The 20,794-nt window shown below is 42.5% G+C and overlaps 1 protein-coding gene across 1 annotated transcript; it reads left to right on the top strand.

Moving 5' to 3' along the window:
• Positions 1-16,345: 16,345 nt before the first annotated feature.
• On the top strand, positions 16,346-20,044 carry LOC142167115 (uncharacterized). The gene is made up of 8 exons (XM_075227271.1): positions 16,346-16,819; positions 17,350-17,595; positions 17,896-17,965; positions 18,180-18,312; positions 18,604-18,972; positions 19,253-19,317; positions 19,422-19,687; positions 19,811-20,044. Exons 1-8 carry the CDS (start codon positions 16,346-16,348, stop codon positions 20,042-20,044), a joined length of 1,857 nt encoding a protein of 618 aa, XP_075083372.1.
• The last annotated feature ends 750 nt before the right edge of the window (positions 20,045-20,794 follow it).

The following is a 20,794-nucleotide window of genomic DNA, read 5'->3' on the forward strand; positions in this document are numbered from 1 at the left end:
AAGGAACCAAGTCCCCAGTTCCGAAACCGGGTGAAGATAAGAAGAGGAAAACTGCTTCGCAGTCCGAGGAACCCAAGCCTAAGCCTCGAAGGGTGAGGAGAAAAGTAATCGCCCTTACGATGGACTCGGTCCAAAGACTGAGAGATGAAGAAGAGGAAGAAGAGGAAAATGCCTTGGCACTGATGGTCCGACCTAGAAAAGCCGTCGAGGTTTCCAAACCTTCCGAGCCGACGACGACTACTAAAATCAAGCCTCGTGTCGAGGAGGCTTCCAAAAAGAAATTGGGTGAGAGTCCCGAATTACTAGAGGTCGAGGTCATTTCTCGGCCATCTACCACCACACCGTACGTGGCCGGTTCTGAGACCCCGAAGATCGATCAAAGCATCCCGAACGACTTGCTCGGGACCATTATAGCAAGCCACTTGCCTTCTTTTCTAACTTTTTCTGAGGAGGCGTTAAGGGAAGCTCGAGAGTTGAAGACCCCCGATATGGGCGGAGGCTCTAGTGTAGGGGATCCCTTTCGGGATTGCTTTACTGGATTCGATGATGCCTCTGATATTAGTGATGCTTCTATTCTTCTAGAAGAGGCCCAACGTCTCATATCTTGGGTAATAATCTGTTTACTGCACTTTATTTATTTACTCTCTTCTAAATCTGACTTGCGTTTTCCCTTTTTGTGTAGGCCCTTGCCAAGTTTTCAGCTGATCTTAGCAGTGTGAGACCGAGCTCCAAAAGGTCTCGGAGGAGAGGAATGCTCTGAAACTTCTTTGCAGCCAAAAGGACGAGACTATAAAGGATCTTCAGGCGGATTTGGCCAAGGCTCGAGAGTAAGAAGCCGAGCTAGATAAACAGGTGAGCATCCTTTTGATAGAGTACGGATTTGACCCAACTGTAGAGGTTAACACTTCGTTATCTCAGCTGCAACAAAAGGTTGAAAAGATCATGTTGCTTCGAGGAGAAGTAGATCAGGTCAAGGCCGAGTGTGATCGGTGGAAGGAGACCATCGATCGCCTGGCTGCAGAAAAAGAAGCTACCTTGGCCAAACTATTATCGGCCGAGGTCCAACTTCGGGGCATCAAACAGAAAAGTTTGGCCCAAGCCAAGAGGATCGAGGAGCTCGAAACCGGGCTTGCTAAGGCCAAGGTGGAGATCGAGAGGACAAAAGTCATGGCGGACAAGTCCATTTCTATGTATCGGGCCAAGGCTGAGGCTGCTCAGATGCTGCTAAAGGAGGCTTCTGATTAAGAGCAATAGATTATAGACTCGGCAAAGTGCCAATCCCGGAGGGAGACCCTCGAGGAAATCCATACTCGAGGTTTTGACCTCTCCGAGGAGATAGCCCGAGCCAAGGTGCTTGAGGCTGAAGCCAGGCAGCTTGCCTCCTCGATGACAAAGATGATGATGAAGAAGGCAGTTGAGGCGGATCCGATGAGGGACCTGAAGGAGAAGTTGCTCCCGAAGAAGAGGTCGAAGACCGGCCGTAGTTAGGACTTAGTTTCCTTTTTTGCAAGTCCTTGATCAGTCTCTTGTACATACCCTTTTTTATCAATATATAATAGAAAAACTTCTTTTGAATGCCTTCTCAGTTTTATGCTCAAAATGTGTTTTGTGCTTTTGCCTTGTGAAAATTTTGTTGTTGCAGCCTCTGTAATCGAGCGAATACTAGTTCGAACTTAGTACAAAACCCTTAGGTTTTTTTAGACACGCAAGGGTGAGTCCTCGAGTTCAATAATATGTTCAAGATTTCGGATAGCTTGATCGACGCCATGACCACACTATTTGTATAACTAAGTTCGAGTATGTTTTGAACGTAGAATAGAATAAACCCTTAGGTTTTTATCAAATAATGGGTAATTTTCGAATCTTGTAGTAACATACCCATATTGGTCCTTAGGCTTAATAGTTGAGTGAGTGATTGCTCGAAATCAAACTCGAAGTAATATAGCTCGTAGGCTTTTATAGTCGAGTGAGCGATTGCTTGAACTCGAAGTAAGATAGCCCTCAGGCTTAATAGTCGAGTGAGTGATTGCTCAAAGTATTGTAGCCCGTAGGCTTTTATGGTCGAGTGAGTGATTATAAGATAGCCCTTAGGCTCAATAGTGGAGTGAGTGATTGCTCGAACTCGAAGTAAGATAGCCATTAGGCTTAATAGATGAGTGAGTGATTGCTCGAACTCAAACTCGAAGTATTGTAGCCTGTATGCTTTATGGTCGAGTAAGTGATTGCTCGAACTCGAAGTAAGATAGGCCTTAGGCTTAATAGTCGAGTGAGTGATTGCTCGAACTCAAACTCGAAGTATTGTAGCCCATACGCTTTTATGGTCGAGTGAGTGATTGCTCGAACTCGAAGTAAGATAGCCATTAGGCTTAATAGTCGAGTGAGTGATTGCTCGAACTCGAAGTAAGATAGCCCTTAGGCTTAAGAGTCGAGTGAGTGATTGCTCAAACTCGAAGTAAGATAGCCCTTAGGCTTAATATCTGAGTGAGTGATTGCTCAAACTCAAACTCGAAGTACTGTAGCCCGTAGGCTTTATGGTCGAGTGAGTGATTGCTCGAACTCGAAGTAAGATAGCCCTTAGGCTTAATAGTCGAGTGAGTGATTGCTTGAACTCGAACTCGAAGTATTGCAGCCCGTAGGCTTAATGGTCGAGTGAGTGATTGCTCGAACTTCGAAGTAAGATAGCCCTTAGGCTCAATAGTCGAGTGAGTGATTGCTCGAACTCGAACTCGAACTCGAAGTATTGTAGACCATAGGCTTTATGGTCGAGTGAGTGATTGCTCGAACTCGACGTAAGATAGCCCTTAGGCTTAATAGTCGAGTGGGTGATTGCTCGAACTCGAACTCGAAGTATTATAGCCCGTAGGCTTTATGGTGTAAGTTTTTCAAAACTCCTTCGATAGTGGTTGGTCCTTAAGCCTGTTTGAATCATGAAGCAGAACGAAATTTTCAAAATATGAGTTATCGGTAAAGATGTCATTATACATTTGTTCGTATTTTGTGCCAGGGCTCGAGAAAAACTATGCGGGCATGGTTCGTTTTGACCATTTGGCCCTTACACTTTTCCCTATCGAGACCCTGTTTGACATGACTTTGGTATGAAATAACTTTCTTATATTGAACTCGATCTATTCGATGGTAAAGTCCCCCAGTATTCGAGGTTGATTGTAAAGAAGCCTTGGATACTATTGAATTGTCCTCAGGTAGCACATAGTTGTTGTCTCGTTAAAAACCTTGTCGGAAAAACCCGGTTGGGATAAAAACCGATATAAGGGAAAAAGAGTGCAACACGTACTTTAAAACCTGAGGTCTCAATGTCTTTGGTCGAACTCCTGCAATGAGTTAGCGTCGAATATATATAAACGAAAGAGGGGAGAAAATCATACTTTAACAATAATATCGTTTGAGAAGTGATATGTTCCAGTTGTTTGGTAATGGTTCGCCATCCATCATTCCGAGTTTATAAGACCCTCCTTCGACTATATCGAGGAATTGATAGGGTCCTTCCCACTTCGGGCCGAGCTTCATTAGGATCTCGAGTGTTGGCGGTGACCTTCCTTAGGACTAAGTTCCAGATCCTGAAGTGGCAGAGGTTGGTTCTTCTATTGTAGTTCCTTTCGATTCGTTGCTTTTGCGCAGCCATTCGAACAAGTGCCGCTTCTTGTTTTTCATCTAATAATTCGAGGCTAGTACTCATAGCCTCGTGGTTTGATCCCTTCGATGTATGTCGAAACCTTGCACTGGGTTCTCCGACTGGAATTAATGCTTCAGAACCATACACTAAGGAAAACGGAGTTGCCCCCGTACTGGACTTCGATGTTGTTTTATATGCCCAAAGGACTTCGGGCAGAATTTCTCTCAATTTCCCTTTAGCTTCATTCAACCTTTTCTTCAGGTTTTGGATGATAGTCTTGTTTGTCGATTCGTCCTGTCCGTTCCCACTGGGGTGATATGGTATTGACAAAATCCTTTTTATTTTATGGTCTTCGAGAAATTTTGTCACTTTACTACCGATAAATTACTTACCATTGTCGCATACTATTTCTGCGGGTATCCCAAATCGACATATGATGTGATCCCATATGAAGTCTATAACTATTTTTCTCTCACTTTCTCGAACGTCTGTGCTTCAACCCATTTAGAGAAATAGTCAGTCATAAACAAAATGAATTTAGCTTCACCTGGGGCTGATGGTAGAGGGCCGATGATATCCATCCCCCATTTCATGAATGGCCATAGGGATAGGACTGAATGAAGTCATTCTCCGAGCTGATGGATCATCGGTGCAAAACTTTGGCATTTATCACATTTTCGAACAAACTCCTTAGTATCTTTTTCCATACTATCCCAGTAGTATCCTACTCTAATGATTTTGTGAATTAGTGATTCGGCGCCGGAGTGGTTCCCACAAGTGCCTTCATGTACCTCTCGTAAAATATAATCGGTGTCTCCTGGTCCTAAACATACTGCCAATGGTCCATCGAATGTCCTTCTGTATAATCTTCCATCTTCAGCTAACAGGAATCGCGCAGCTTTGGTTTGTAGGGCCCTCGATTCTTTAGGGTTCGATGGGAGTTTTTCGTTCTTCAAGTATTCAATATACTTATTCCTCCAATCCCAGGTTAAGCTTGTAGAGTTTATCTTGGCATGACCTTCCTCGATTACGGATCCCGAGAGTTGAACGACAGTCCCCGAGTCGATCTCATCTTCCTCGACTGATGACCCCAAACTTGCGAGTGTGTCGGCCTCACTGTTTTGCTCTCGAGGCACATGTTGTAAAGTCCATTCCTTGAAACGGTGCAAAGTTACATGTCATTTGTCCAAATACCTTTGCATTTTATCTTCTCGAACTTCGAAGGTTTTGTTTACTTGGTTCACTAGTAAAGAGTCACATTTGGCTTCAATGACTTCTGCTCCCAAGCTTTTAGCTAGCTCGAGACGTGCAATCATGGCCTCGTACTCGGCCTCATTATTAGTCAACCTAGAAGTTTTGATAGATTGCCTAATAATGCCACCCGTTGGGGGTTTCAAAACGATGCCAAGCCCGGACCCCTTCACATTCGAAGCACCATCTATGAAGAGGATCCAAACCCCCGGTGATGTACCCAATTTTATCAAGAGTTCTTTTTCAACTTCGGGTATGAGGGTTGGCGTGAAATCGGCCATGAAGTCCGCTAAAATTTGAGACTTGATGGTTGTAGGGGGTTGATATTCGATATCGTACCCATTGAGTTCGACAACCCATTTGGCCAATCAGCCCGATAGTTCGGGCTTGTGCAAAATATTACGAAGTGGGTAGGTGGTTAACACGCATATGGGGTGACATTGAAAGTATGGTCTTAACTTTCTAGAGGCTCTTATCAGTGCAAGTGCCAATTTCTCTAAGTGTGGATATCTAGTTTCTGCTTCTTCTAAGGTTCGACTTACATAATAAATAGGAAACTGCGTACCTTGCTCTTCTCGAACTAGTACACCACTTACCGCGATCTCCGATACCGCCAAGTATAAGTAAAGTTTCTCATCTGCCTTCAGTGTGTGAAGCAGTGGTGGGCTCGACAAGTATCGCTTCAATTCTTCTAATGCCAGTTGGAATTCCGGGGTCCAGGCAAAATCGTTTTTCTTTTTGAGTAGAGAGAAGAATCTGTGGCTTTGATCCGATGACCTTGAAATGAATCGGCCTAAGGCGGTTATCCATCTGGTTAGCTTTTGTACGGATTTTACACTATCCACGATGGCGATGTCTTCGATGGCCTTGATCTTATTAGGGTTGATCTCGATTCCCCGATTTGATACCATGAAGCCAAGGGACTTGCCCGAACCAACCCCGAAAGCACATTTGTCGGGGTTGAGCTTCATGTTGTATTTCTTTAAAATCTCGAACATCTCCCGCAAATGAGTCAAATGGTCCTCTGCGCGCAGGGACTTAACTAGCATGTCATCAATATAAACTTCCATTGACTTACCTATTTGTTCTTCAAACACTTTATTTACTAGGCGTTGGTAAGTAGCTCCTGCATTTATAGCCCGAAGGGCATTACATTATAACAATATGTTCCATACTTGGTGATAAATGAAGTCTTTTCTCGGTCCTCCGGGTTCATTTGAATTTAATTGTACCCGGAATAGGCATCGAGAAAAATAAGGATCTTGTGGCTGGCCATGGCATCGATCATGCGATCGATATTAGGCAGTGGAAAAGAATCTTTGGGGCACGCCTTGTTTAAATCCTTATAATCTACACACATTCTAAGTTTGTCCCCTTTTTTAGGGACTACAACTACATTGGCTAACCATTCAGGATATTTTACTTCCCGAATCGACCCTATTTTGAGAAGTTTAGTTACCTCGTCCTTTACAAATGCGTGCTTTAACTTGGACTGAGGTCTTCTTTTTTGTTTCACCGGTTTGAACCTAGGGTCCAGGCTCAGCCGATGCATTGTTATCGACGGTGGGATCCCTGTCATGTCTAAATGAGACCAAGCAAAACAATCTATGTTATCGATAAGAAATTGAATAAGTTTTTCCTTGAGTTCGGGGGTCAATCCCGTTCCCAGGTATACCTTTCTCTCGGGCAGATGCTCGATTAATATAACATGTTCCAGCTCTTCGACCGTTGATTTGGTGGCGTCAGAATCTTCGGGGATGATAAAAGTTCGAGGGGTCAGAAAATCCTCCTCCTTTTCTTCTATTTCCTGTTTCCCCGATTCGGTCGATGCTGACGGCTGTGATTGCTATTTAACTTCTCGTTTACCTTTGATGCTTGACCTTTCCGAGGTTGATTGTGTTGATATCGGCGTTACCTCATCGATCGCAAATATTTTCTTCACCGTAGGATGCTCCCCGTATACTGTTTTTACACCGTCTGACGTCGGGAATTTCATTACTTGGTGGAGAGTCGAAGGTACCGCCCTCATATTGTGGATCTAAGGCCTTCCGAGTAGGGAATTGTACCTCATGTCGCCCTCGATTACGTGGAACTTGGTATTTTGGATGGTCCCAGCCACGTTTACCGGTAGAATAATCTCTCCTTTAGTTGTTTCGCTGGCCATGTTGAAGCCGTTTAAGACCCAAGCTGCGGGCACGACTTTATTTTGCAGACCGAGTTGCTCTACGACCCTCGATCGGATGATATTCGCAGAGCTACCTAGATCCACTAAAACACGCTTAACTTGAACTTTATTTAATAAGATAAAAATTACCAGAGCGTCGTTGTGGGGCTGAGAGATGCCTTTGGCTTCTTCGTTGTTGAACGATAAAGTGTTTTCGGGCACATAAACTCGGGTTCATTTTTCTCTAGTGACCGGTATCTTTGTGCGTTTGAGTATGGGTTCCTGTAGAGTGTAGACTCTACCGACGATCATATGAATGATATGTTGAGGTTCTTCCTGTTCATTTTTTCTGTCAACGTCACTCTCTCTGAAATGGTTCTTGGCTCGATCGCTGAGGAACTCTCGAAGGTGGTCCTCATTGAATAGACGGGCTACCTCTTGTCTGCAATCCTCGGTCTTGTGGCCATGTGTGCCATGATATTTGCACATTGAATTTAGGTTTCTTTGGGAAGGATCGGTTTGCATGGGTCTGGGCCACCTAGTATCCTTGATCCTTCCGATTGCTGATACAATGCCCGATGCATCGATGCTAAAGTTATATTTCTATAATCGAGGTGCCTCTATAGGATTGGCATATTTGTCGAAACCACTTTTGCTCATAAGTCCCCGAGAATTCTACCCGTGATCACTTCTTCGATTATTCCGGGCGGAATTGCGTCCCGAACCCTCGTTCCTTCAATTTATGGTGTATGGTTGATATCGGTCTCTGTTCGACCTTGACTCTCGGTCGATGTCCCTCTGGTGTTTAATAACAGACCTGTTTGGATGTACTGATCCGGAAGAAGCTCCTAATTGGTCATCTTCAACCCTGATTTTTGACTGATATCGAGTGTGCACATCTGCCCAAGTTACAGTTGGATATTCGATTAAATTTTGTTTCAGCTGACGTGATGCTATCGAACTTCGCTCATTCAATCCTTGGGTGAAAGCTTGAACGGCCCAATTGTTTGTGACCGGTGGCAACTCCATGCGCTCCATTTGAAATCGGGACATGAATTCCCTCAGCATTTCATTATCCCTTTGTTTTACTTTGAAAAGGTCTGATTTCCTTGTTGCGACTTTTATGGCACCAGCGTGTGCCTTTACGAAAGAATATGCTAGCATGGCAAATGAGTCGATGGAATTCGGTGGCAGATTGTGATACCAAATCATTGCTCCCTTCGAGAGGGTTTGAATTTTTTCAACAACACAGATTCGATTTCGTCATCTTCTAAATCGTTACCCTTGATGGCACATGTGTAAGAGGTGACGTGTTCATTGGGGTCGGTTGTTCCGTTATATTTGGGAATCTCGGGCATACGGAATTTTTTTGGGATTGGTTTTGGGGCTGCACTCGAGGGAAAAGGCTTTTGCATGAATTTTTTGGAATCCAACCCTTTTATCATTGGTGGTGCCCCCAGGATCTGATCGACCCTGGAGTTATATGTTTCTACTTTTTTATCGTTTGCTTCAATCTGCTTTGTGAGCTTCTCGAGTATCTTAGCAATTTTGGGAGTAGTCCCCGATTCTTGCTCATTTGACCTCACTATGGCTGGCTCCGTTCTGTGGGCAATTCTCGAGGTGGACTAGGCTCCGGCCTGCTTGGTACCTGGGTTTGGCTCTGCAACTGAGTTATCACTACTTGTTGGGCTTGCAGCATTTCAAAAATCATACGCAAGCTGACTCCGTTTTCCTCAACGTTATGGGTGTCTCGAGCTGTAGATCGAGTACCGCCATGAACGTTATTTTCAGGTTCAGAACGTTGGTTTGCCACAAGGGCCACATGCGAATTAATGTCTAGTGGTACTTCGACCCGAGCTTCAGGTACTCCGACTTGAGCTTCCACGGCATCGATAAGTGGCCTTCCGGCCCTGGGCATCAAGTTGTTGGTTTCATCTTGAAGGCCGACTTCGTTGTCGATAGGTAAAGCCATTAATCGAGGTTTTGCCATTGCTAATCCAAAATCAAAGACACTTTCAAAAGACAAGCGTAAACGGGTGTGTGTTGTAGATTTGTATCAAATAACCACTGTTATCCTTAGCCCCACGGTGGGTGCCAAACTGTTTACCCGAAAAATCGGATATAGTTGAATTTGTACGTAGTTCTAAGGATATGTGATATAACTTGACACAAATCGTAAAAAGAAATAGAAATATCCAATCTTGACTATAAAGAATGAAAGATAAACACAGTTGAGAGGAGGAAAATGAATGAATAAAATAAGACGAAGTAATGGAGCTCAAAAGGTCAATATTTCAATATGAGAAAATAGAATTCTTGTTACCATGTGAATGTGTCTTTAGAGAAACAACAATCATCCCTTTTATAGTGGAGGGATCCTACTTTAGATATAATAAAAAATACATAGTGGGGAGCCCACGATGAATTAGTTTTTCCCTAATTCCTGCCAGGAGTCTCTCCCCTAGTGCGGTTGCAATGACTCTTGTCTGTGAGCTAGATATTGACTCGAGCTCGGTATTAACTCGAGCTCTTGATCTTGACTCAAGCTTGATTCTGACTCGGTGTCCGGTATCGATTCGGGGTCGGTATCGGTCGGCCTATGAATCTTAAGCTCGATAATTTCGCTTCGCCTCATAACTCGATTTGGATTCGAGCTCGATAATGATATCGAGCTTGACATTGATAGATCCTAGAACTCGAAGCTTGATGACCTGACTTCGGACCTCAACCTGATATTACGAAGACACTCTTCGATCAAAGTATTACCATCTCAACCAATTCGTACGACGGACTAATCAATTTTGGCCGTATACAACTATATAGTATACCACAATTCAACAGTAATGATAGTATAATATGTAGTGTAACAAGAATATTGAGGAGAAACACAGTTGTTTTCATACAAACAAATTATAATATCAACATAGAAAGCGTATTCCTCTATGGTATCATAATAGGGAAATATGGCAGGATAAATTTAGTGAACTTCAATCACTTGCTAAAAAATAGAATAAAAAGAAATATTTGAAAACATGTTGTCTGGTTCATTAGCTACTTGTTATTTATTTTGTCATCTCTTCCTAAACGTTTGAGAAAAAAAAGTTGAGTAGGCTAGGAAACACAAAAGTTGTCATTCAAATTCATACTATACCTTCTGCTAAAATGATCATTAAGATGAAGAATTACCAGGAACAATCCCCTCTAAGAATGAAGAAAACAATCTTCTTCATATATTGAATAACAAAACCATGTGCGTTAGACATGGAAAGGACAGTGTAGAGATTGGCAACCTATGTGAATATTGAGCTAAAAGGAAAACAGAGAAGCTCGTCTGGCATTGAGAATGTAGTATCGTATAAAGTGTTTACCCGTAAAATGGTACAATTGAATTTATACGTGATTTCTAAACAAGTGAATTAATTCGATCCTGAAATAACAAGATAATTGAAAAAATATATAACACTTAGCCTTGATAGGAAGATGAAATAACATAAATAAAGACTCTGGTAGTGAGGCCTCCAGACGCAATAGTAATAAGAACAGAAAAATAACAAGATAAAATTGATTAGAGCTTTGAGTAGATTGTAGTATTAGTTTGAGAGAAAATTCTTTCTTTTACAATGATAACAGAGGTCACTATTTATAGCTACGTCTAGGAAAGGAGGTCCTAGGATTGTGCCCTTCTTTAATGTCAATTATGAGGGCCATTGATGAAGATATAACGGTGAGCATAAATGCCAAATTCCTTATAACGGGCAACATACTTAATGCTGTGGAATATTCTCCATTAAATGCTACCGGGCGAAGAGTATATATTGCATCCTTGTGAGCATTATTCTTTCCGGTGACAGACGAGACCGTTGCCTTCGGTTTTGGCTATCTCCCATCTTAGGTTCCACGTGTCCCACTTTTGGGCGGCCACGTAACATAGCATATTTTACCCTATACAGACAGTCCCCCTGCTTTCCGGTGACATAACTTTGTGTCATCGGGAAGTTGGTATAAACACTCTTTTGGCGGGAATTACTATGATCCCCTCTGAAGTCTTCTGACGGTTGATTAGACGCACGTCTCTCCGCATTTAATACCTCGAACACACGTCATCCCACGATTCAGCACATGAATTTAGCCGCCAAAACTTTTACTTATACACATCAACCTTCTCCCCTTATGCTCCATGATTTTCCAAGTTTTCTAAAACCTTTCTTGCTGTTAATAAACCTTTCTTTAACTCCCTTCAAACAAAAAAGCTTTTCTTTCATTCAAATAGCTTCTTTTTCAAAGAATGTTAGCTCTTGAAAGGGCAAGAAGAAAGCCTAGGATGCCGCTCCTCCAATGGTGGATTCCATCATTCGTAGAAGTCTTGTTACAACAAAAGACTTTGAAGAGAAATTCCCTTCGGCTCTCCCTCGCACATGGGATGTTTGCAGATATCCTTCTTCCATCCATTCTTCTAATATTTCTGTTGTGAAGGAAGACTGTCACTGCCATGATTTGGATATTGTTGCTCCTGACCTATCGGAGAGGGTGACCCTTCCCAAGGAGGGTTTTATATATTTTTACAAGTATCCATTTACTTTGGGTGCATTCTCTTTAAGTGGAGAGCTTGACTCCGTTATTGTGGAGTTTTGCCTCCGCTATCAGGTATGTTTGGCGCAAGTCCTTCTGTGTGGAGGATGATTGCCTGTCTTTGGCGCTTGTGCCAAGAGATGGGAGAAGAGTTATCTTTAGATCATGTGATGAATCTTTATTCTCCTAAAATCTTCCGTGGGGGAATGATAAATTTCAGGAAACATGGCCACCATGCTCTATTATCTAGCATGGATGATGACAACGATCGTGGGTGGATGGAACAGTTTGTTGTAGTTGCCACCAATGACATCATTCTGGCAACGACTTCATCCTTTCTGAAAGCATGGAACCTCACTCGTAAGCTCCTTGTTTAATATTTCTTTTATTAGGTATTCTTCTATACCCATATTGATCCCCCATCTTTCGCCTCTTTCAGCAACTTGATGGGTACCACCGACGGTTGAAGGCTTGGACCAGTGGGTCCAGAAGATCTTGGATGCCACTACGCCCGAAACCCCCACATGGAAAGAACTGGCCCTTAAATACGGATGGAAGGCCAAAATCCATGGTAACTCAGACTCACCTTGTTTCAGTTTTTTTATGTGAAGAAATTGATTGACCCCTTCTATCTTTTCTCTGAAATCAGGTCTACCCACGGGCTATGTTGTTGTCCCTGAGGAGGATGTATTGACTGATCATGCTGACACGGTGAGGTTGCTTTAGGAGGTGCTTACTCGAACAGGTGTCTCCGGGCCTGCTTCAGGCACAAGTGTTTCTTTACGGAGTCCCCGACTGGAGGACAAACAACCAAAAAGAAGACGCTCCTCCGCGGCTAGGGAAAATAATAAGAGGGCGAAGGTTGTTGCCCCCCTGTCGTCTCCGGTAGTTGTGGTGACTGGCCCTCCTCCCGGGCCGGTCATGAACACTGTGATGATCGACGATGATGGAGAAGCTAGTGATGAGGGAGCTTATCTACATAGAAGGCGATGATCCTCATCAACTTAATTGAATGCTCAACTTGTCGAGTTAGTTACACCATCCGAGGACGATGTCTCGTCGCTCTGGGAGGAATATGATATGGTGAAAAATTCCAACTCCTGCTTCCATGTCCCAGTTGCCGCGCCCGGTATTTTGGGGCTGAGTACCGAGTCCCTTCCGTCATCGGCTGATGAGCAACCAACAACCAGCATTGCGTTTGTTGCATCTGCTTCTCACTCTTTAACTCCATCAGTTTCATCTCCATCTTCACCAATACCAGCAACCGCTACGTCATTTCTACCTTAATCCACTATTCCACCAACTACTGCTACATCATCTCCACCGGTTGCTCCTGACCACGAAGAAGGTGTTCCTTTTACCCAGTCCCCATTTCATGGGAATTTGGGGTAGAATTACGCTACCCCTTCTGAAGATCCACAAAGGAGGAGGAATGTCACTATTTCAATCTCTACCAGATGCAACTTGCTATCCCGGTCGGTGGAACTAGTTAATTATCTGAAGCCTTTGGCTTCAGAGAAAGATTAGGAAAAGATTCATGCACTCTCGGGAGAGTGTTTGTTGAACAACGCCATGCACAATGTCGCAGTGGTACATTCCTTTCTTCATTTGTTATTTCTTCTATTTTTGCCCGAACATATCATGAGTTTTGCCTTTCTTGCTTTGTAGGCCAACTTTTTTGCTCCCGAGGGCCTTCAGAGGTTGATTCGTGAGAATGAAGAAATTACCTCCGCACGAGATCAACTTTTGGCAAAGCGGGAACAAGAAGAGGCTAAGGCTCAATGGATTGAATTTCTTCTTTGTATTGGAGGCTCGTTTGTAGCAAAGCGAGCAAGAAGTGGACACCTTAATCAAGAGATTGCCCCGCTGAGGGTTCAATTTGAAGAGGCTAAGGCTCATTGGATTGAAGTTCATAACGTCGTTCTTGCTGCATCCGATCGTGAGGCTGCCTCCGCTGAAAGATTGACTAACTTCGAGGCAGCCTTGAACTCCAAAATTGAAGAACTTGCTGCTGCTGGGGCGAAACATACCTAGTTAGAGGAGAAGTATAGGAAAGCCATCGATCATAATAGGCTCTTTGGTTCAACTATCAGCGACCTTAATGTTAGCCTCAGATCCGTTAGATCCGCCTGGGAAAACCTTTCTGTCGAGGTAACCCAACTCAAAGAAGAACTTAAGCGTCGAGCGGCTTCCCTCGTCGTTGAGAAAACTTACGTTATGTACAGTATGAGGAGAGAAACCTTGGAAGAGACCAAAGATGGTATCATTAACTTTGATGCTGAAATTGCTAAGTGATATTTGGCTATAATTATATATTTTTAGTGCATTACTTACCTTATATTTTGGGGCTTTAATGCTAAACTATACTATATTTGTGCTTAATTGAGTTTATTTTATGTGTAGGTACGTTGAAGACGAAATTGGGAGCAAAGTAGAGATTTTATGTGTATTTTATACACTACAAGAATGGAGTTATGATTATTTAATTAGTGGATATATAAGGATTAAAGTTTAACATTACAAAGGAAGACAAAAGAGACAAATCAAAAGAAGACAAAAAGAACAATTGAAAAAAGAAACAAAAACGTGAATTGGAAATGTTAGGCAACAAAATTGAATCGAACCAGCAGCAGGCGTAGCGAGCTACTTTGCTCGCGTTAGAGCAGGTGAGGCGAGGATTAAAGCGCGCGATAGATCTTGTGTCGCACGGGCTATAGCGAGATGAAGCTCGCGTTTTGCCTCGCGCCGCGAAGCCTGTAGCAAGGGTGTTCTGGGTTTTAAAGCCTATTTTGTCTCTTTTTTGGTTTTGGACTTGGTTATTTCATTTGGGTCTTTTCCCTACACATATAAATAGTCAATAAACACTATTTTTCGGGAGTTTTTTTGCGATCGGAGGCAAGAACATCACGTGGAACAACTTTTGGAGAAGAAAATCATCGAGTTCTTCATTCCTTTATCTTTTCTTTGTAATTTGTTTATGCAAAATACTTGGAAAATTGATACTACGAACAAGAATGGCTAAGCACTCTAGTTCTAGGGCTGTGGTTGACATGATTATTAACATTTATTAATTACATCTTCGTTAATTTGGATTATTATCTTGTAGTTGTTTCTTTAATTCTAGTTTTAACTTGTGAATTGTTGTAGCTACCAATTCACCCTACTATCTATGTTATGCTTGGAAAAGCCGTATTTAGATTAGAGTAGAATTAGAGAGAGCTTGTTTCTGAACCCGTGGCTCGGGAGAAGATTTCCCGGTTAGGATAGGAATATACCTAATAGTCTTGCTTAATTGAATACCGTATTATATTCGTTCATAATAGCCGGTTAATTAGCAACCATAGATAATCTGGATTAACGAGTGTGATTATTGAACTTGATAGGATTGATAAACCAACCATAACCCTGGAATTTTCACCTCCTCTGAATTAAAATCTCATCATACACATTTGCATTCTTGATAAATTAGTTGTTACTTGTTTAATTTTCGCAATAGTAGATTAATAGAAAAACATCACTCTTAAATATCTTGAACAATTAATTGATTTTAATTTGCTTAGTTGGCAATTGATCTATGTCTCTGTGGGTTCGACATCCGACTTTCGAGTCACTTTATTACTTGACGACCACGTATACTTGCTTGTACTTGGGGAACCAACAAGTTTGTAGTGCCGTTGCCGGGGACTTAGTTATTGATTGTTTAGTTAAGTTAAGATTTTATTCATTATTTGTTCAAGTTTTAATTTTTAGTTTGCTTTATTTGTGATAACGCAAGCTCTTCTCTTGAATGCGGAGGAGTAGAAGCAAAAAATCTCCTTCCTCTTGATCATGAAATCGAACGAACACTTCATAAAGTGAGGAGGGAAGTCGAAGCTAGAACTAGAATTGAGAGAGAGTTGGACATCGTAGTTCAACCACAACCAATAGAGATGGCAGGTAAGGAAGAGCGTCCGGTGATAGAGGCTGCAAGGCCCAATCTGGCTCTTATGACTTAGGCGATTGTGAAGCCTAATATCACGGGTCACTTTGAACTCAAACAGTACATAGTATAGCTGATTCAATCCACAAGGCAATATGTAGGTCTATCTCATAAAGACCCGCAGAGGCACATTCAGAACTTCCTGGAATTTACAGACACTTACAAATATCCGAACGTTTCCAAGGACTATGTCAGACTAACACTATTTCCCTTTTCACTAATGGGGGAAGCTAAGGAATGGTTACAAAAGGAGCATGCGAACTCAATCCACAATTGGGATGATCTAGCAAGGAAATTCTTAATCAAGTTTTTTACCACATAGAAGACAAAGTCGCCGAGGAGCCAGATTCTTAGGTTTCAACAACGAGATGGTGAGACTCTTTGACAAGCTTGGGAAAGATACAAGAAGCTACTCAGAGACTGCCTGCACCATTGTCAGACTGATGAGGTGTTGGGTCACACTTTCGTTTATGGGTTGGACGAGGCATCAAAGATGAATCTTGACTTAGCATGTGGGGGTAGTTGCATGGCAAGACCGTATAGTGAGATCCAGATCCTGCTAAATAATCTCACTGCTAATGATAATAATTGGCAAGGAGATAGGGAACCACGAAGAGCACATACACAAAAGGCAGCAGGGGTGATCGAGCTTGATGATTTCTCAGCAATGAGGGCAGATATAGCGAGATTAGCGAATCAGATGAATAAAATGATAATGCACCATGCACAATAGATGCAACATGTGCAACAGATGTCTACTTGCTGCGAGTTATGTGGTGAAGGTCACACAAGGGACATATGTCCCGTGAATCCTGAATCAATCTACTACGTGGGGCAACAAGGTAGAGGGTCGATGAATCAACGTGCTCAATATGGTAACACATACAATCCGAACTGGAGGAATCATCCTAACTTCTCTTGGGGTGGAAATCAGAATATCAGACCTCAAGCAAATTACAATCATCCACCTCAACCTCCACAGCAAGCAGAGGAGAGTTTGACTGACATGGTGAAAAAGCTCTTGATAGACAATCAGAAAGTTATGGATGAGAATCAACAAGTCAGGTTTGAGAATCAACAATTGCGCACAGAATTCAGAAATCTAGAGAGGCAGTTTGGGCAAATGGCTAACAATCAGAATACTAGACCTGTTGGAGCTCTTCCAAGCAATACAGAGAAAAATCCTCAAATCAATGCAGTAACGCTGAGAAATGGGAGAGAGTTGGTAGAAGTGCCTAAGAAGAAAGAGTGCCAAAACCTGTAGAGGTACATGAGAGAAACAAAACAGAGCCTGAGCAAATATCAGAGAGGGTACCACCACCTTTTCCTCAAAGATTGAGAAAGAAGAATGAAGAGCACATGTTTCACAAATTTCTAGATATGCTAAAGCAGATACACTTGAACATCCATTTGATGGACATGCTCTGTGAGGTCCCAAAATATGCACAATATATTAAATAAAAGGAGGTTAACTGAGTTTGAGACCGTAGCACTTACTGAAGAGTGCACTTCCAGGATTCAACATAAGCTTCCACAAAAGTTTAAGGATCCCGGTAGTTTTACCATCCCCGTGAGGATTGGTGAATTTGATGTGGGTAGAGCCTTGTATGATTTGGGTGCAAGTATCAATCTGATGTCGTTGTCAGTATTCAAACAATTGGGCTTAGGAGCCCCGAGACCCACCACGGTGATGCTACAGTTAGCTGATAGATCTTATGTTTATCCTGAGGGGTAATTGAGGACGTCTTGCTGCAGATTGGGAAGTTTATTTTTCCTGTAGATTTTATCATCCTAGATTACGTGGCTGATGAGTTAGTTCCTATCATCTTGGGACGACCTCTTTTGGCCACTGGAGATGCAATTATCAAAGTCCGAGAAGGTAAGGTGATCCTGAAGGTGGACAATGAAGAAGCAGTCTTCAATATATATCGAGCCATTCAGTTGCCTCGTCATTATGAGGACCTGATCATGATTTCGGTGGTGGAGCTAAATGAACTAGCCGTATAGCCAAGTGTGTTTAAAGAAGATGCACTAGAAAAGGCATTGATGTTGTTCAATCACTTGGAACTTAAAGAAGAGGTTGAGGAGATGTTGCAAATTCTGGATGCATCATGCGAATACATACGAGAAAGAACCCAATTTGAGCCTCTGGATAGGCTAATCGACCCGCCTCCTAAACCCTCAGTTGAGGAGGCCCCAAAATTCAAACTTAAACCCTTACCATCTCATATTCATTATGCAAATTTGGGAAATTCTAACACTTTACCTGTGATTGCTTCTTCTCATTTGTCTGAATTGCAGGAAGAAAAGCTCTTAAGGGTGTTGAGGGAGCACAAGCATGTCGCTGGTTGGACAATATCTGACATAAAAGGTATTAGCCCTGCATTCTACATGCACAAAATACTCATGGAGGAGGGACACAAGCCTAGCGTGGAGCATCAATGCCGCTTAAATCCAATCATGAAAGAGGTGGTAAGAAAATAATTAATTAAGTGGCTCGACGCAGGTATAGTATTTCTCATCTCCGATAGCAAGTGGGTAAGCCTTGTTCAATGTGTACCTAAAAAGAGGTATGACTGTTGTAGTAAATGAACAAAATGAATTAATCCCAACTAGGAATCTGACTGGTTGGCGAATATGCATAGACTATAGGAAGTTGAATAATGCTACACAAAAAGATCACTTCCCTCTCCCCTTCATTGATCAAATGCTTGACAGGTTAGCCGGACAGGAATACTATTGTTTCCTTGACGACTATTCAGGGTATAATCATATTGCTATTGCCCCGAAAGATCAAGAAAAGACCACTTTTACATGCCCTTATGGCAATTATGCATTTAAGAGAATGCCATTCGAGTTGTGTAATGCACCTGCGACTTTTCAAAGGTGTATGATGGCTATTTTCACCGATATGGTGGAATGGTTTGTGGAGGTCTTTATGGATGATTTTTCTGTGTTTGGTCCTTCTTTTGATGAATGCTTGACCAATCTTGCTAAGGTACTTGCCAGGTGTGAGGAGACTAATATGGTACTGAATTGGGAAAAGTGTCATTTTATGGTACGTGAAGGTATAGTACTGGGACACAAGGTGTCCAAAAATGGACTGGAAGTTGACAAGGATAAGGTGGAAGCAATTGAAAAGTTGCCACCACCGATTTCAGTGAAAGGAGTTAGGAGTTTTCTGGGACATACAGGTGTTTATCGCCGATTTATAAAGGATTTCTCAAAAAACATTTCTCCTTTGTGCAGGTTGTTAGAGAAAGATGTGTTGTTCAAGTTTGACGATGCTTGTCTGAAAGCATTCGAGGAGCTGAAAAAGAAGTTAGTGAGTGCACCAATCATAGTGGCTCCTGACTGGAACGAGCCTTTTGAGCTGATGTGTGACGCTAGTGATGGTGCAATTGGGGCCGTATTGGGCCTGAAGAGGAGAAAAATATTTCACTCTATTTACTACACAAGCAAGACTCTCACTCCCGCTCGAATAAATTATACTGTGATAGAAAAGGAGTTGCTTGTTGTAGTGTGGGCATTCAATAAATTTCGCGCCTATTTGGTTGGCACCAAAGTCATCGTCTACACATACCATGCAACCATCAGTTATTAGTTTGAAAAGAAAGATGCTAAACCAAGGCTAATCCGTTGGGTTTTACTCTTGCAGGAATTTGATTTGGAGATCTGAGACCTTAAAGGAACAGAGAATCAAGTGGCTGATCACTTATCCAGGTTAGAAACTCGGAATCATGTAGCTGAGGGGGATGTCATCAAGGAAACATTCCCGGATGAGCAATTGTTGGCCATTACTACTTGGGAGATGCCATGGTATGCAGATTTTGTGAACTATCTGGCAAGTAGAGAGATGTCGTCTGATCTTGAACCTTATGCTAAAAAGAAGTTCTTGCGAGATGTGAGGTCATATGTGTGGGATGAGCCATTTCTGTTCAAATCTTGTATTGATCAGTTAATGAGAAGATGTGTGCCCGAATCTGAAATAAATGTTATCTTACATGAATGTCAAGCATCGCCCTATGGTGGTCATCGTGCAGGTGACAAAACAACAGCTAAGGTGTTGCAATCGGGTATCTATTGGCCTAAGGTGTTTAAAGACACCCATGAGTTCGTGAGGAGGTGTGATAGGTGCCAGAGAACAGGAACAATCACTAAAAGGCATGAGATGCTATTGCACGGTATTATGGAGGTTGAAATTTTTTATGTGTAGGGAATTGATTTTATGGGTCTGTTTCCCTCGTCCAGTGGGTGTAAGTACATTTTGGTGGCTGTTGACTTTGTGTCGAAGTGGGTGGAGGCCATAGCTCTTCCTACCAATGATGCCAAGGTTGTGGTCAAGTTTGTGAAAAAGCATATGTTTACAAGGTTCGGCACTCCTAGAGTGATGATAAGTGATGGGGGCACCCATTTCTGTAACAAGCTCTTGGACAATGTCTTAGCGTAATATGGGGTCAAATATAAGGTTGCAACCGCTTACCATCCTCAGACTAGTGGGCTAGTTGAAGTCTCAAATAGAGAGATAAAGTAGATCCTGGAGAAGACGGTTAGTGCAAGTAGGAAAGATTGGGCTGCAAAGCTTGATGATGATCTATGGGCATACTAGACTGCCTACAAAACTCCAATTGCAACCTCGCCTTACAAGTTGGTTTATAGGAAAGCATGACATTTACCGGTGGAATTTGAGCACAAGGCCTATTGGGCAATAAAGAAGCTGAACTTTGATGCAGACTTAGCGGGTAGAAGCGGGTGATGCAATTGAACGAGCTTGATGAGTTTCGCTTGCATGCATATGAGAATGCCAAGTTATATAAAGAAAAGACCAAGCGTTGGCATGGTAAGCATATCCACCATCGCGAGTTCGAACCAGGCCAATTGGTTCTCTTGTTCAATTCGAGGTTAAGACTCTTTTCGGGGAAGCTCAAATCGAGATGGTCGGGCCCGTTTGAGGTAGTGAGAGTCACTCCACATGGTGCAATTGAGCTGCGCGTCTTAGGTGGTGAGAGAACATTCTTAGTGAACGGATAAAGAGTAAAGCACTATTATGGGGGTGACTTTGATCGTCAAAAGTCGAAGGTGTTACTTGCCAATGATTAGACGAGATTCTGTGTCGTGCCGCGACGTTAACTCAGGCGCTTGTTGGGAGGCAGCCCAACTTTACTGCTTTTTAATTTTTTATTTTTTTATCTTATTATTG

The sequence above is a fragment of the Nicotiana tabacum genome, chromosome 12, assembly GCF_000715075.1.
Source record: "Nicotiana tabacum cultivar K326 chromosome 12, ASM71507v2, whole genome shotgun sequence".
Classification (NCBI taxonomy): domain Eukaryota; kingdom Viridiplantae; phylum Streptophyta; class Magnoliopsida; order Solanales; family Solanaceae; genus Nicotiana; species Nicotiana tabacum.

Coding starts and splice junctions, on each gene's coding strand:
- LOC142167115 (XM_075227271.1), top strand. CDS start 16,346: ATGTCTACTTGCTGCGAGTTATGTGGTGAAGGTCACACAAGGGACATA. Junction 17,596..17,895: donor TGGAGCTAAATGAACTAGCC/GTATAGCCAAGT, acceptor TCTGAATTGCAG/GAAGAAAAGCTCTTAAGGGT. Junction 19,318..19,421: donor GTGGCTGATCACTTATCCAG/GTTAGAAACTCG, acceptor CATGGTATGCAG/ATTTTGTGAACTATCTGGCA.